The 18,265-nt window shown below is 38.6% G+C and overlaps 1 protein-coding gene across 1 annotated transcript in view; it reads left to right on the forward strand.

The window, feature by feature from the left end:
- Positions 1-18,265, forward strand: part of LOC129375437 (protein eva-1 homolog A) — a 66,809-nt gene that overhangs the window by 8,984 nt on the left and 39,560 nt on the right. Inside the window, exons 2-4 of the mRNA XM_055054520.1 lie at positions 10,747-10,970; positions 12,338-12,461; positions 14,575-14,727. Of these exons, the coding sequence (XP_054910495.1) occupies positions 10,747-10,970; positions 12,338-12,461; positions 14,575-14,727 (501 nt within the window). The remainder of the gene's footprint in view (positions 1-10,746; positions 10,971-12,337; positions 12,462-14,574; positions 14,728-18,265) is intronic.

The raw sequence follows: 18,265 nt of genomic DNA on the forward strand, positions 1-18,265 counted from the left end.
GGCACCTGTCATCCCAGAATTAAAACACACACACACACACAAAAAACAAATGGCCTTATTAACCTAAGCACAGCCACACTGGGCTGGCAGTATTCAAACTACATTACACATTTTTTTTTTCCAATGCCACTGCTATGTAGAAAATGTTACTGTCAACAAAAAGGACTTCCATGAACAGGAAATCCATATTCAATGCACAGAGTGAGCAGCAGAGAGAGAAAATGTGTTGAGCACTAAAAGCTCTTTTGGACCATGATTACCTTTCCACTGAAATGAGTTTTTACAAATGCACTGCAATGCGGCAGCTTCCTGTGCCAGTTATTCTAAATCAGAGGCCACTCAGGTTGAGATTATTTTTATATAATCAGGAAGCTGGTAGTATAATAGATAAAAATTGTGGTTTGTAAGTATGTGCACACACAACCTTACAAATGCAAGCTGCCAAATTGGTTGTAACACATACTCTTCCTTTTAACCTTTATTTTATTCCTGCTAAAGTTTGGATATTAATGCTTTTAATGTGATATTAATGTGAGTATTTGAAACTGAAGTCAAATTCCTTTTTTGTGCACATAATCTACGTCAATAATTCTTATTTCTGAGTGCTGATAGTTTAAGTTATTATGATATTAATTTCTGGTCGAACACATGTTAAGGTTTAAAGGATTTAGAGTTGATCACACTAATTACTCTTAGTGATATCTTGGTCTTACAACAAGAACAATCATGCATAAACCTGTTGCTGTAAAGCTAGGCTTTGATCTTCTCTCTTGCTATGTACTTTGTAGAATTTTAGAAGCAAAATAGATCAGTGTACAGTAGTGTGGAGTGCAAACAAAAGACAGCATACAGAATTCAACCCAAAAGGTTGATAATGGCTCTTTCTGACCCACTCTGCTGAGGCTTTGGGATGGATTCTTTTCCATTGTGCTGTCTGTTTCTGTGTAGGGGACGTAAATGTGGATTTTAGACGACGTAAGAACGATATTTTTCAAATGAGACATCCTCTTCAGCCCAAAAAAAGGCTAAAAATAGAAACTGTCTGTTACTTCATAGTGTTTTTACTGTATTTTTTCTATATTTAATACAGTCAATGATAACCGATATTTAAAATAAAAACTAATTCTAGATTATTTTAGACTTTTTAACTTAGCAAAATATAATGGATAACTTGAAATCTTTTTTGTTTCAATACCATTTATCAGAAACTGAAAAGGTCAAACTATTACTCATATTTTGGAATTGTCTTGTACTCTAATATATGTATACTGAGGTTACTTTAACTAGACATGGTCCACTGAGGACAGCCCGGATAGAATCAGTTTTTTTCTTTACTAAAATCCCATAGTTCATCTTATCATATTGCTATATGACTCATGAGTCACAAGTTGACAATTGTTGAGATTTCCCATGGTTTAAATCATGAAAACCACTGTTTAGCACCATAACAAGGCAGCCTAAACTGGCCACAACAGATAAGGCGATGCACTGTTATCGCTCTATTTACTGTAAAGAGAAAGCACACCTATGTCTGAGCAAAAGTAGGTGTCACTTTATTTTTAAATAGTGCCTCAGTTTGGGCTCATCTGTGTTGCTTTTTGAATTACTAAAATGTGCTGAGAGGGAGATCTTTCTATGAGCAGCACTGGTTTCCAAATCAACTCTTATTACTGGTAGATGAGTGTCCCAAAAGCGAGGCCTCCGTGTGATAATCATTATTTTGTAAAGCCTGCTTTCAATACAAGAAACCACCCAAACTGCCCAGCCAGGTGTTGACTCGGATAGATTCTTTTTAGTAATGACTGTTATTGTGGTGAATAGAGAGGGAGTCTGATTCTTCAACCACTTACCTACAAAAATGTCTATATACATCACAGGTGTATGTTTGCACTTGCCCTAGATGCTCCAAAGAAAACACTGGGAAATGTGAGGAATACTCTTCAGTAGAGATCCCAGCTGCGCTGAGAAACTATCTTCACATCTTGGCTGCTTCTGTTTAGTCAACAATTGAAAGATTAGCAAAGAATGCTGTGTCATTTTTCATCCTGTGAGAGCAAAGTTGAATTCGGAAAATTATGGCGTCTGCAGCTGTAATCACAAAATGTTGTAGTATTCAGTTTGATAGTCATAAGATGTAATTAAACAGAAATGAGATCTTCAGACAGGTTGGTGGGTGTGTACGTACCTCGGTGAGTCGCTTTGGTCCAGCTCTCCTACAGTGAAGGAATAAAACACATTGTAGTACCAATGACAAGCACATGCAGAAACTCATGGACAGAACTACTTCTGCTGCTTTTAGACTGTCAGCTCCTCCTCTTTCATGTTCCTCACCATGCTTTTTGATAACTGATTTATGTTTGGGTTTAGACATAAATGTGTCTGCCTTCATCTTACATTAACTTTATTCTTGTCACTCAAGTCTTTCCAACTTATTTATCTTACCGTTTTTAATAAAGGAAAGAAAAACAAAGCGGCTGTAGTTTGATTAAACTCCTTGAGGCACACTGAGAGATGGAAAGAGAGATGGAGAAGCAGAAGGGCCAGGCTGAACAAGGAGGCATTGTGTAGCCCCCCAACTGTGTCGGACTGACTGTATACACTACGGCACACTTCAGCAAACACCTTCCAAAATCACAACTAATCTGTAGCTGGTTTCTGTTTTCAGTAAATTTTTCAGCTTCGAACTCAGAAATTAATATAACTTTTATGAGTTGAGAGAGTGCAAACCTGTGCAAACCGGACCTTATTCACAATTTCAGTCAGATTTGATTGAAATTGTGAATAAGGTCCGAATATACATATTCAATCTATTTCTATTTATGTTATTTGTTGCTGTATAGTTTATAAAAAGGATTTGTTGAAGCCTTTTTCAGTCCTCTGTCCCAACTTTTGGCATGCTTAGTTTAGGTCTGTTTTTTTTTTCTCTTTAATGAAAAGTTGTTTGGGGATATTCATTAATTAAAAATAAAACAGGGCACTTTTTTGGCCAGCCAATTTTTGAACACTAATTTGAGACGTTAGAGTGCATGCCGGATGAGCAGTGTTCTTTTGCAGCATGGGCCATTGAAGGATTGTTTTTATTGGGCTGCTTCCCAAAACTTTAAATCTTAGCACAATTGGCATTTTGGCAGGTTAGATAAAAACATCTTCATTCTTTAGCAGTTAAATCACTAGTTCAGGTTGGATCCTGTATTTACAGAGAAAGTGTACATCGGCAGGACTATGACTCTTCATGTTTGTGAACTGAAACATTGAGCATTTTTTGGACAGGTTGTGTGAAGGAGAAAGATGTTCACAAGTATTTACAGGTAGTTGTGTAACCTTTTGCTACTTAACAAATTTGCAAGTTAACAAATGCAGCACAGAGCTGAGGCTGAAAGGAGTTTCAGTTGGTGATCATTGTTTGGGCCCATTTTAGTGAAAAACAAAAATTACATTTTGACCTTGAGACAGACTCTTAATAATTTGATTGAAACACTTCAGAGTGACATCTTTTAAACTAAAAGATTTAAAGGAATAACATTTTAAGCACCACACCAGTAACAAACTATTGTTCTTGTTTCACACTAACATGGTACTGTGAGAGCTTTTAGCTTTTAAAAACTAAAAGCTCTCGGAGTGAGAGGAAACTCTATTTATTTATTTAGGAAAAAGATCTCCCTTCTAAGTCTCATTGGACATGCTGCACCCCTCCTTTTATATTTTCTGTTTTACAAGAGTTACTCTATTCCTTGTTGTCAAAAAACAACCCCTGAGATAAGCTTTTTAATTCCCCTTGAGAAGCAGAAGAATCCCAATGCCCCCTCTCCCCCCACTTCTCTTTTTCTAAGGAAAATATTTCTCTCACCTTCTCTGCACATGTTTGAAATTTGCTAGAGGCGAAGTATTGTGCTGTTGGCAGGTTCAAACCTTTGTAGCAATGGAAGGATGTGGGTGGGCTGGGCCTAAGGATTACTTAGAGAGGTACATTTAATTGAGAAAAGAATGGGTTCACTTATACTAAGTGTCTTTTATACCCAAGATTGTCAGAACACATGATACAGACCATGGATGGATGGATGGATGGATGGATGGATGGATGGATGGATGGATGGATGGATGGATGGATGGATGGATGGATGGATGGATGGATGGATGGATGGATGGATGGATGGATGGATGGATGGATGGATGGATGGATGGATGGATGGATGGATGGATGGATGGCACTGCCTGTTTTCATTCTGGGTCCTTATTTGTCAAGGTTTGAAATCACAGTTTTACTTAGTTGTTGAGCTATTAAAATTGTATAAAGTTTAGTTCAAAACAATATTTTTGGAGTTATTGTTCAACCTTTTCTACTATAATGCACAAGCTTTGGACAATGTCTTGCTGAGACTTATCAGGTTCATGCTTTTGGCACAGATTTATGCTGTTCTGACGCTTAAATACGATCCACTTTGAATGATTGAGGAAGACTCCATCTGTCGTTCACTTTGCAGCAATAAAAGCTGGAGCTCCAGTTAATAATGGACAGTCTGGTTTCCACCCACTTCTCCCAGGCTATAAAAATGACCATTAAAATGACTTATGTGTCCTCTTCTTGGCCTTTCTCTCAATCTGTGTGTCTGCCCCTCCATTAGACTCTGTCTGTGGGCGTCTGGACATGCAGCGGTGTTCTTGAAACCTTTCTGTTTCTTACTATTCACCCTTTATCTCCATAGCTACCACCCACTAATGATAAGAAACCCACAGCACAGAAACTAAGAGCAACATCTCCCCTCTCCTGGCTACCCTTTGGCCCTCAGAGGTCACCAGGAAAGACACGTGCTAAAAGAGGTCATGAGTGGGCTTGGGTGGGACCAATGCTTGAGGATTCCCTAAGGGAGACTTTGCAGCCACTGTCAAGCTGTGATGACATCTGTAAGCCAGCAGATGTTTTATACCTATTTATCCCTCAGGGAGAGTTTAGACAACAGACCCACAAGTAGAACGTCTCTTATTGTTTGTTAAGATTGCCTAATGTTTATAAGGAAAAACATGTAGGCTTATTCTGTGATTATTGAGCTAGAATATGACCTTTTATTCTCCGTTGCAGTATTAGGCTTTCCCTTAAAACTTCTCCAGGAGGCATCTATTCCTTCTATGCTTAAATCACATTAACTAGCTCCATTTAGTACTTTGCTGTAATGACTCTAGTACTCTGACCTCCACCAATAAGCCAGTCTCCTAAATCTGTCCTTAAAGGTATCCAGAACCACTCTATTGAGTACACTAACTTTTGTGTTTGTACTGGGTCTCATTCTTTCAGGCAACAAGCAAATATAACTATCATTGTGTCATTTAAAGTGTAGTAAATAATCAAGCTCGCCTTTTGGGTCAACTCTCTTTGTCACAACAGACCTAGAGTTACTTATGTGGTGCTTGTTATTTTGCCCTTTTGCCATTTTGTATCGTTGCATGTTTTGCCATTAAAAGCAGTTTAAACATGATCTTTTGGGTACCAGATGGTAACTTCTAGCATGGAAGATTTTGTTGCAATCAAATAAAAAAAAAAAACATTTACCTGCAGGGGGTGGGTAAATCATGGGCATTAAATGGAAATAAGAATAGATAAAAGCACAATGCATTGGTGCAAAATGAAATACATATTGGCAAAGGTGGAAATTGACCAAGAGCCCACTTTCAACCTCGGTTGATGTTTACCAATTCAGTACGTCTTTGAAATGATTGAAAAATCTAAATGTAGTTTCACTGACTTTAAGAGCTTGTGCATAACAAAAAGAGTGATTGTTTTTTGACCTGCAAGATATTGATTTTGCTTTATATTGGGCTTATTTAATCTGTTGATCCTATTGACTTATCATTTTCTTGCTAAAAATATGTACCTAAAACTTATCAATATTATGCTCCATTACTATCATATTAGTATACTTATATCCTGTGTTATACTTTCACTGTTTTATACTTTCTTTTTTGTTATGTTCTTGTAAATACATTTCAGACATAAAACTCACAGTCCCGTGAGTCCAACCTGCAAGTCCAGGCTTTGCAGGCTGCTTCTCTTGGTTTCATACATCATGAAAATAATTAATGAGCTGCTTTCAGACAAAGTAGGGGCAGAGGCTGGGTTAGAAGTTATTTATGCAGAGTTGTTTGATGTCTGATTGCTTCTGTGTGACCCTGCTGGCTTATTTATGAGTGTGTGCTTAACTGTCAGTGTTGGCACAGGGGAATCATCGGACTTGTGCAACAGGGGTGTTTGTGTTTGTGTCTCCAGTTTTAATGACTCCATCTGCCCAGAATTTTTAAGACCATCCCCAAGAACATGTTCTAGGTTATTTCCACAATTTTAAAACATTACTTTGCTCCAACAATTTTTTTAAAGACTTGCCCAACAATTTCAAGCTGCAGGATATTTCCCATGCACATTCAGATTCTGATCAAAATCCTGCGGGGCTTCACCACATCTTAAAAGGGCTTCCAGTGAAGTATCCATTTGTGCAGTATTCTCCCCCCATGCGCTTTCTTTGCCCCATAGTGTGATTAACTAGAAAGTAGGCTAATCCAAGGCGTGACTGTAAGGACAAGACTAATTTATTGTAAGGATAAGAATGTTGTGTATTTAAGGAATGCATTTTTTTAGGCTTCAATCTGAAGAGCTTTACTGTAAGCATTGTGCTCTGTATCTGTAGAAAAGCATTTGGTATTTGTCATTATCATCTGAAAACGTCTTTTTGTTGTGGTAATTGTGGAAATTTTTTGTTCTTCATTTTTGAGCTTGTGGTTTAATGATAGAAAATTCATGTGACGTCTAAGAGACGCATGAATTGTTTGGAAGCTACAGTGTGATCAGGCTTCTGAATTAAGAATAGTAACTTCTTCAAGGTTTAAAGTTATGGCCACATCCTGCTTCTACTTTTAGAAAGATTTCTCAAAGTAGAAATCTTTCTCAAAGTTCTTTTATTCATTCCATTTCTTTTATTTTTTTTATTTCTTTTATTTTTCAGTGTCTTAATGTCTCTTTTAGGGATTTTAAGTACAGTTTTCATGCAGTCACCTAGTCACTCAGTCACCTCTGAGCCATTTTCTGTCATAATAAAGTGGTATAAGTTTTACTTTTCATCCCCCATCTCTCTACAAATACAGAGTGTGGCCTATGTCTTTGAGTGGTAATGCTTCCTATAAGTTACCACTTGAAGGGAATTCTTTCTCCCACAGCAAGCCTGCAGCACAGCGTCTTGGAACCTTTCATGGTTTAATGGGTATAATTTGCTTAAAATAATCCCAATAAATTTATGAAGCTGTAAATGCTTAAATGTGGCATGATGGTACGTAATACAGGCTTTGGTTCTTGTTGCTCTCGCAAAAACGAAAGGATTTCATGGCTTTTAAATGTTTTGAAGTATAGTTAATGATATGTTGTGCCTCAGAAAAGTATTCGTATCCTTTGAACTTATTCACTTTTTTTTTTTTTTTAAGATTCAACGCACACTTATATGTTTTTTAAACCATGTGTGGAATGCTTGCCAGACATTTCAGATTATTATTGTGCGTTAAAAATTTTGAAGACCATATATAAATCACTTTCTACTGTACAATACTTTATGACTGTACTGTACTTTGACAACATTTTAAAAAGTTTATGGGGTCTGAAGATTATTGCTCGGCACTGCACTTGGACTTTTCTGCATGATCTTGTAGTTTCTGCAGACTGTTGAATATCTCTAATTGTGAATGTAAATACCCATATTTGCAGCATTATATTAGGTTTTAATCTGTTAATATTCACCAGAGTAATACATTAGTACTGAAGGCAAGAAGGTTTACTTTACATAATAAACTGAGCTAAAGGCTTAAGCCCTTCATTAAGATTCTGTGCTAAGCTAACACTGTAACAACATGTCAGTTATATCTAAAGCTGCTGCTATTGTGAATGCACTGAGGTAATAGCCAATAGGAAGAGACTGCATCTTTCAAACAGAAAACAAGCTCATTGACTCTCCACCTGGGCCAAAAGTGTTTTGTCAAACCCATGTTTTTTTTGTTTAGTTTTGTTTGCTTTTTCTCTCTCTCTCTCTCTCTCTCTCTCTCTCTCTCTCTCTCTCTCTCTCTCTCTCTCTCTCTCTCTCTCTCTCTCTCTCTCTCTCTCTCTCTCTCTCTCTCTCTCTCTCTCTCTCTCTAAGGGCTTGGCATACTGATTATGAGCAAAGGCAAGAATCTGAATGAACCTGGACCACAAATTGAATTAGTCAAAGCCCAGCTGACCTGAAAGGCGAGACAGGTAACATTGTGGGAAAGCTGCGAGCTGTGATTTTAGAAGAAAAATTTCTCACAGCAGCTTCCTTCTCTGTCTTGTTGACACAACACAGTAACTCGTCACTAATCTCCATCATACCTGACCTCCTCCCTCACCGGGTCAGACTTAAGAGTCCTCACATGACCACAAATGAGAAGCCAAAGGTCTAGTTATACGGTCTGTGAGCTGAACACCCGACTGACAGGTTTAATTGCGTCACAGGAAAAGATCCTGTCTCGTTTGGGCCTTGGATACAAAAGGCAGGTGCAGCTTCATCTGTCTTTGTTTATAATAGATCCAAGTGGTCCCTCTATTGAGATTAAACATGTTAATATCAACAAAGAACTCAGACAAAAGTGACCTGTTTGTACTAGAACGGCTTCTCCACCGCAGCCTCCTGTCTTTTAATGGCCGAACAAACAAACCTGTAGACAAAATAGCGTGACAGCTTTTGTTAGGGGTAAAGGGCAGAGATCTAGTTAAAGAAGTAGTTTGAAGCTACATGAAAAGAAAAGGGGGAGGAAACGGGAGGAGGAAGATGCCTGGGTGTTCCACCATTATTGTTAAGCTGTCTGCCTTTGAGGGACACCTGTCATTGGCCGTGGTGTCCACACAGCCGCCCGGTTTGTTGGTCTTTAAAGTAGACCTCATTCAACAGGTAGAAGGAAGATGAACAATGGGTATGTTCCTGAAATAGCAGGAGGAAAAAAGAGACAACTTGGAGTCTTACGAAAAGCACCTGAGGGTTCTTGTGAGATAATCTGTTTGTTTTTTTACCTCCCTGCCCCCCTTCTTGGGTGGAGTAAGGCCCATCACAGCGGTTATAGTGAAGAAACTGTTGCACAAGGACGTCTCTTTGAAGAAACCTCCAAATGGCAATTTCTCTAAGCTATCTTAAGCCAAGTCTGTTTCACTGCCTTCCTAACCCTGTCTGTTTCCTTGGTTACTCAAATGCACTGTTGTAGCACGATAGGGGACTCTGCCAGGAACCAGCTTTGGATAATACTATACTGTTACAACATCACCAGAGGTCCCATATTCAGGAGCCAAACAGGCTTGTCCTGACCACATTGTTTGTGTTGATGTTTTGTTTCTTTATGTGTGTGTAGGCCTGCGTGCATGCGTGTGTGTGTGCGTGTGTGTGTGTGTGTGTGTGTGTGTGTGTGGTCCTGCTGCCAGGGGGAATGCCAAGTTCCCTCTCACTCTGGAATGTGGCAAGCAAAGTAGACAGGGGGTGTGTGCAGTTGTTGAAGATGGAGATCGTAGTGAGGGAGCGGAGGGAGACCAGCAAAGCCCAAATCATTAAAACAATCACAATTTGAGAAATGATGTCTTGATGAAATGTCCAAGCTACTCAAGTGCTGCTCAGGCAGCCTTTAATTTGAGATAATGTTCAATTTAATTTGGATTAGATGGGTAGTTCCTTCAACTATATATGATACAAGTATTGGAAATAATACATGTAACAAAGGCAGGTACTGTTGTTTTTTGGGGCTTGAACTTTTAATAACGTGACGGGTGAAATCAATCCCACGTAAATACTGACTGGATATTCATTCCTTTTCCATTTTCACATCTAAAAACCTGTTAGTTGGTGAAATGATCATTTCTAAAAGCATCTCCAGTCAGAGAGAGGCTGACCTTTCGAAGCCCTCAAATGTCTCCTGTGTTTCCCTTCCTCCTTTTAGCTGTGGCCATGGTGATAAGGGGCCAATGTGTGTGTGAGTGTGCCTTGTTCAAGTGTTTTGTTGTGTGTGTTTGGATACACTGTGTGTGTGTGTGTGTGTCCCTTCCTCTTTTATACTGCTGAACAAATAGGGATAATTGAATCGTGCCGTGTTCATATTGTGAGTTTATGTAAGTTTGAGTGTATTGACTTTTTGCTAAATGTGTTTGCAAATACAATAAAAGGAAGTTTTAGCTCAGTTAAATATATTTAGTTTGTTGAATAATGATCATTTAAATTAGAATGTGCATGGTTTATTTTGCAGTGTCATGCAAGAGTATTACACATGAATAGTCTTGCAGTTTTTTCTCATTACAACTTCACTGTAATTCATTGGAATGTTTTGTAATAGACTAACAAAAACATATTATACTACATTATTGCACATATAATTCTCAAAATTTGACAAATAAAAATTTGTCATATTTGTAATTTTAGTAAAGTGACATGCATATTTGTTAGTTCATATGACTACACAGTTTTTAAACCTCTTTATGTTTCAATATCAGCTATGGGTATATCTTTACTTTGCACTTGTGGAGAATAAACATTTTGTATGTGAACATCACTTGTCAAATATGACATTTCTAAAAGGGCATATATACGTTTCCAGAGAGCTGCAAATTATGTTTGATTCCCCATAAGATTTTCTGTTTGTTGCAGTTTAAACAATTAAAGTACAGAAGATCCAAGAAAAAGTTTGCAATGTTTTGTAAAAATGTGGCTTTTCTCTGTTTTAAAGGCTACCTGTCCAAAGTGTTGAGGAACTACACTGAACAGGCCTGTGACGGAGAGTTCCTGTCTGTTCGTTGTCCCCCCCGTACCACCATAACTGTCCAATCAGCTTTCTACGGTAGAAAAAGGCCCTCTGATCCTCAACAGTGTCCTCAAACTTACCAGGCTCTCTTGACCTCCTACCATTCCCAGGAGGATGATCGATATTGTTCGGTGTCCACTGCACTACAGGTAAATAACCAGGAGGGTGATAATTTGTAATGTCTTTCTTTACTTATTCATTCTGATGTAGCTCTTTTACAAATTCCAGTTCCATTCATGGCATTGCTCACCTGTTAGTCCCGTTTTAGCACATAAACAAACTTCTTTTTCTCCAAATTTCTGTGGCAGAATGTGTCTCACAAGGTGGTCAAATTGGACAAGTGTAGAGTTTTGTGAAACGACTGATTATGTAATGCTTTGTTGGGGTGTTTTCCGCCAAATTACCCACTTTAAATGGGAAAGGGGCTCGTGTATTCCCACGGCACAATGCAATTTCATGGAGTTTTTGCTTCAGCATCCTTTCCCAAATTAGGATGCGGTGGGACTAAAACCACCGCTTTGCAACACAGACACAAACACATTGTTAAGCATTCATTCAGTTGTTAGCTTCATTCTTGTTTCGCCCTGCCTTTTAGAGTCAAACACCCACTATTTCTGCCATAGACAAGTCAGACATGAATGCACAGGCACAGAGGCTGCTTTGTATGGAAGTGAAACATTGACTGCCTGATCTGCCACCCACATGAGCCAAACTGTGGAATCCCATCATACCACCTGTTCATGACTGCAGGATTGTTGACATTATTGTGGAAATATCTCTGTAAAATGTTGAATTTAATGATAACTGTGTTGGAGTTTGTAGTTTTGTTTAAATGTCTTGTTAATTCAATGAAGTACATATGAAACTAAGACTAAATATGTAGAGTTTGAATATAATCTTTTGTTGCTGTATAATTGTTTTCTGTAAACTTTCTTGAATGTTAAAATTGACCCTTTTTTTGTCTTTTAAAATTTTATTTGACAATGATAAAACATTATAAAGAAGCTAAAATAGGAACTTATTTAACTATTAAATAATTCACCAGTTTTTTTTGTATGTTTAATAACTGACAGATTTTACATTTTTTCTGGATAATTTTTTTAGGCAGCAACATAAAGTTGGGAGAAATATACACAATTTATCCCAAATATGTTCATATTTCACTGCGTTAATAAAATCTCACATTGACAAAAAAGTTTGGATGAGAGACTAAGTTTACCCTGTCTCCTCACACTGTGCAGAGGAACTCAGGGGAGAAAAAAAAATCTGGGCTACTGTTGAATGTTCTCACCAGGGATGCAGATGATGAAACCAGAGAATAAAAACAATGCCAGGAAATTACAAGAGTGGAGTTTCCCAAAGCATTTTCTTACCTTGGCTTTCCATGGATATAGCCAGCCTGTTTGATGTGGGTTTAGGTTTGCAGGGTCCCGATTTCACCATCATTTTTGTTTATTGTTCTCCCTCTAAAGCTGCCTTTGGTTCTCTTCTGCTCTGTGTCACTTTTCTTCTTTAGAAAATGTTGGACGAGTGCCAAGACAGAAGGAGCTGTCAAGTCCTTGTCAACAGCCGTGTGTTTGGGACGGACCAGTGTCCTGGCAGCAGTAAATACCTCATTGTCTGGTACAAATGCAGACCTAGTAAGTCCATCATTGCCTTCTCTGACATTTTTGTCCCTCCCATGTGACCCTTGGACCTTGTTTTTAGACAGGGCTTTTAAAAATGTCTTCGCATCCTTTGAACTCTTTCACACTTTGGTTTATTGGGATTTTATGTGATAGATCAACACAAAGCAGTGACAGTAAGGTGAAGGAAAAAATATGTGAAGTTTTACAAAGTTTTTATTGATTTAAAAAAAAAAAAAATGGTGCATGCATTTGAATTCAGCTCCATTGACAATGCAACCCTTAAATGAAACCCAGTGCAACCATATACAACCCGTCTGGCCTGGGAACCATTTGGATTCCTTCAAAATGAGCTAATGGGTGTTGATGGGGAAAGCGGTATCTGGGGTTTCCCTCCTGAATCTGTTACCTCAGTGATCTGATCTCAGTTAAGCAAAAGATAATAGATGGTTGGTTAGTACAAGTTAGGGTTATCTTCTCATGAGCAACAAGCTTTAATGAAATATGTAGAAGTTATTCATACAGGACAACAATTAGTTAAAATAGACAACTGTCAGTTTAATCTCTGCAGTGAAAAATCTGCAAAATGCAAGTAAAAATAAAAATTATATTTTCTGCTTTTTTAAAAAAAAATCATTATTACGAGTGTGTCACACGTAATAATGGCTACGAGTGACACAAAGTATGACTTTTCACATCAAACTGGCCACACGTAACATGCTGTAATGATAGTCAAAGTTAGGGGAGATGTGAATGAAACTTGGCAATTTTAAGTCCTGTTAGAGGATTCTGTTAGAAGCTTAAAATAATGTGAGATTTGACAAAGATTCACCTTTCTGCAAAGCAACTTGGAAATTAAGTAGTGTGGCTTATAATAAAGCAAGTTCAGGTGCCTTGTCACAGTCCAGGTGTACATCTAATTTGCGGCAACACTGTTCATCCAACCTGACCAAGCTTGAGGTATTTTGCAAGTAACAATGGAAAGTAAAATGTGTCTCTAGATGTTCAAAGCTAGGCATGTCCCAAAACACTGGTTTTACCAAGTCTTGACTAAGAGGTGCTGAATAGACGCTACTTTTTATAGACTTTAGAATTTTGAAAACGATATGTTTTTCCATTTACTTCAGAATTATGCATCAGTTTATGTTGATTTATCATCTAAAATATTAATAATATTGAAGATAGTTGTTATTGACAGGGACAAATGAGAAAAGGGGTTGCTAAAGCAGCAGAGCAGTATCCTTTTCATCAGTTAATTTCCCTATAATATAATGTAATCTTTCTGTATCTGTTGAGATCTCTTCTTTTACCAAAGAAAAAGTCTTTGCGTTTTGCTTCCATTTTGTGAGCCAGCAAGTTAAGAGTATCACTTCAGAGGTGAGCTTCAACAGTGCAGTAATCCCACCCAGATTTTAGCATCCATTCAAATCTAAGAGCTGTGCTGAGCCAAGCTGCACTGAGCTGTGTAAAACTTCTCGCTAGAGTGACCACAAGTGAGCAATAATCCACTGATCCTCCTGGTGCCCCCACTTTTTCTTTCTGCACCGGACGCTGGGGCCAATCAACAGCTCTTTGTTCAGTATTACTTAACCAATGGCTTCTGTGCAGAAGAAAGAAAGGCCACATGGAGCGTTGGTGAGGTGCAACAGGCAGGTGTCACTGCTTCTGAAAGGAAAGTCGGATGGAGGGCACCTCAAGTGAAGAAAAACAGAGAGGCAGAGAAAGCAAGAGTGAATCCATCACCAGGAAATATCCTGTCCGTTTTGTCTGCTGTTTTTAGCCGACATTCCTGTTCCACTCCCCACATGGACGGAGAAGGGATTGCCGTTGTTGTTTTCATTTCAAGCCCAGTGGATCTGCTCTTTGCTGTCACAGGTCACTTTGGCTGGGTGTGTCTGAGGAATTCCTCTACGTGGCTCTGCACGTTAACTCATTAATATTCTTCTATATGTCATTGTTCTCAAGCAATAAAACTCTGTTTCCTGTTACCAGAACCTATGCTTAACCTATGCCACATAATTTGTGCAACGTTTTATTGTTTCTGGAAATTGTAGGAGAATATAATCATAACTGAAACATTAATAAGGTTGTGAAACTTTGTGTAATTGTTTCTTCTCTCTGTCCACAGATGAGTATAAAAGTAAGGTTGTCTGTGAGGAAGAGCAGATGAGGCTCAACTGCAAACAGGGCATGCAGATTTCTGTTTACTCCGCCATGTTTGGTCGAACTCAACGAGGCACACTGGAGTGCCCCCCTCATTACAGGAGGCCCCCATCAGTAGGTGAGTCACATTCTCAGTGTCAGCTTTCATGATGCACCGTAGTTGAGGCTGATTGGTAATTCTCTTTTCACACTAATGGATGGCAAAGCTTTGGTGGATGTCGTTCAGCACACAATGCTAACACGAGGTTCTGTTGATAAAACTGCTTTTTTGTTGCATATTTGTTCATTGCAAGTCTTTACATCCAAATATCAAGTTTTGTTGTGTAACTTGACTTAATAAGTCTCCACTCTTGCAATGCATAATTAATAGACCTATGTCCTTCAAAGACCATAACTGCCCAGCTTATTTTGTCACACATGTTTTCTTTTTACTCATACAAGTTGATGTTTTGGGAATTACCAATAGCATCTTTTGGCAACCTTGTGTAAAAAAAATGTACAAAACATCATTTCTGAATGGAAAATCCCAAAATTTCAATGAATTTAACACGTCAGAACTTGAACTTCTTTTAACTACAAAACAAATTGCCTGTTGCATATTCCCTTCATTAACTTCTTTCAACTAAGAAGATATTTCCTGAACGGGGTTCTTATGGTTTCTTAAGGCCTCATAATTTCCTATGATGCCACCAGCTTCAAATGATCTCGAGGAAACATCGTACACCAGCTATTTAAACCTGTTTATACCTGCCTTACAATTTCTGGGTAATTAAAAATTACTTTTGACATAATATACCTCTTTGCTTTTTATACACTTGTTTTGAAAGCATTTTCAGATAAATAAAAACATCTCTCAGGGTGAATGACGAAAGACGCAGTCAAATATGCAAACACTGCCAGAGGACTGGGGTGGAATGCAGATCAAATGTCATCCAAAGTGCACGTTCTGGCCTGTAGAAAAGGGGACATATTGAATTCCCTTACATGCAAGACCATGTAGTGGATGTGCGCATCTGAGCACTTGGGATTTCCAGATGTATACTTGTCCTTGTTATAGAGGAATGTTAATGACTCTAAGCTGGGACCTACTCTGAGTATTAGTGCAGCTACTGTGGCATTGGCCCAAAGACTCATTACTAACTAGCTAATTTACTTTGCTCCACCTTTATTTTGTCATTGCACCGGAGGAAATAATGACAGAGGATGCACCTGTTTTTCTACATCTCCCTTGATCTGAAAGCTGGGGGCCATTTTTAGATGTTGGGGTTAACATAATAAGTTTTTGACAAAGGTCTCAGCTCAGTGTTGACAGCCTGACAAAGGCGTCATTCACTGAGTCATCATAGACAAATGTACAAAACAGCTTTGTGTGGGAATGTGTACATGTATCTATGTCCTTTTGTATATACACGAGCACTGATAGCTGCATTGAAGGGGTCCTCATACAGGTGGACCGAAAATGTGCAACAGGTAGCAGGTGAATTTAGACACCTAAGGATTTGGTTTCAAGTTCAGACCCAAATACATTAGCTCCCAACATTGAAAAATCGAATCACAATAGAGCAGTGGAAGACCCTGGTCTTTCACTCTAACACTGAGTCACTGTGTGTGTGTGTGCAGGGGTGTGTGTGTATGGGTGTGTGGGTGTGTGTGTGTGGGTGTGTGTGCTTGTGAAATCAAGCCATCCATAACCATCTCCCGAGGCTGTTTCAAAAAGACTTGTGGTACTGTAGTGGGATTTCCCCTGTCATCTCTGACTTTGATGTGGCTGCCATGTCACCTGGTACAGGAAATAAGACTGCCTCAAGTGACAGCTTAGTTACGCAGTATTAATTCTTTCTAAATCACAAAGTGGCATGGTACCCCATGTAAGTCTAAATAATTTCATAAGTTTGTTTTTTACCCACTGTAATTTTAAAACGTGTAAATATGTGCCAACTGCAGAGCTTAGGACCGTCTCCCAAAGTACATGGACCGAGTAAGTTTATTATTTGCTGAGGTGAGTTCACACTATGTCTGCACCTGCCCAGGTGTACTGTTTATTCTGCATGGAGACGTAGAAAGTTATTTTAAGTTCTTGCCACAAATTCTCAACTTGAATCAGGTCTGAACTGTGACTAGGGTATCTTTTATTCATGCTCTGATTGATATTCTCTTTGATCAAGTAAACTACAGGCTGTATTGTGCACCATCCATCTTCCTATGAACCTTGACCAGCTTCCTGTCGCATGAAGTTACCACCACCATTTTTCACCCTGCTTTATTCTTGATTTGTGAATGCATGACTAATTGTGGTCCTGCTGACAATTTATTCCACCTCCACCCACATGACAAAACGTGGAAAAGTTCTAAGGAGTATGAATACTTTTGCAAGGCACTGTACTTGAAGTGTGTACATTGACTGCAATTTACTGCTTTTAGATCATACATCAGGTCGCTTGTTAAAGCTGAAGCCCTGAAAAATGTAAAAGATAAAGATGCAAGCAGGTACATGAAACATGCTCACATAACTAAAGCCTCTTTGATCCCATTTTTTTTTCTTGGTTTTTGAGGGAGTGGGGGAGCGACTGGCAACTTTTGGTGGTGAAGGAGAATCCTCAAAGTAAAGGGGCTTGCCTCAGCTCTCCTCTCTCATCTGCCACATTAACATCACACACACCTCTTGACATCTAAATAGGCCCCCATGCTTGGCATGCAGGATTTCAGACATTTTTCCCCTCTCTTTGGGGAGACCATTGTGCTTTCACTTTTGAGTCGCTGCTTCAAAGAAAATATTCAAAATATTTAAACCCAGGCTTATTAGTCCATCAGGCAAGATGAAAAAAAAATTGAAAAGGTGAATTTGGTGAAAATTTAAAAGTGAGATCTGTTGTCGTATGACTTTATTTATCATCAAATAGAAAGCAAATGAAAAACATCTAGGCGATGGTTTAGTTGTTAATGATTCAAACTTTTTCATACTATAACCCCATCACACTCTGGTGTGGCCGTTTTTCTTTTCCATCACGTATGGACATGAGTGGGTGTATTCAGAGGAGTTCCTACTAGCCCCCTATAAACACCCCTGCCTAACTGAGTACTGCTCTGATTATGTTAATTTCTTTAGAACCACAATATACCTATCTGCTGATGTATGCATCCAGCAGGTTAATGAAACTTGTCCCAGAAATCATCTCAAGCCAGTTAGTGGATTACTGTAGAAAAGTACAGTGGACAATGAGTCGACTGTACTCCAATGTTTTCCACAGTTACCAGTTCTGAGCCCAGTTGACCAAGTTCGAGATGTGGTGGAACACAACAATTACATCATGAATATGCAGTTAACAAATCTGCGGCCAACACATGGAATTATTTTGACACTTTGCTCAGTCTGGACCACAACTATAACCAGCTTTAGGGGCAAAATTGATTAACTTATAAAATGGGGTGGTTAGTTAATGTCCATATGTTAGATTGTTTAAGGCAATTTCATAAATGCTCACTTTGAGCTTCCCTTTAAAGCAGTACTATGTGTTGTGGAAAGCAGGTGAGTCAGAGTGAAAGAGGAGATGGAGATGTATGACAGTCTTCTCCGGCCATTGTTTTTAAATTCCGGGAAAGGTGTGTGTGGGTGGAAAAAACAAGAGTGTTTTGGAAGTTGCTGTGGATATACTGAT

Source organism: Poeciliopsis prolifica, unplaced genomic scaffold (genome assembly GCF_027474105.1).
Source record: "Poeciliopsis prolifica strain line A6 unplaced genomic scaffold, Auburn_PproV2 SCAFFOLD039, whole genome shotgun sequence".
Classification (NCBI taxonomy): Eukaryota; Metazoa; Chordata; class Actinopteri; order Cyprinodontiformes; family Poeciliidae; genus Poeciliopsis; species Poeciliopsis prolifica.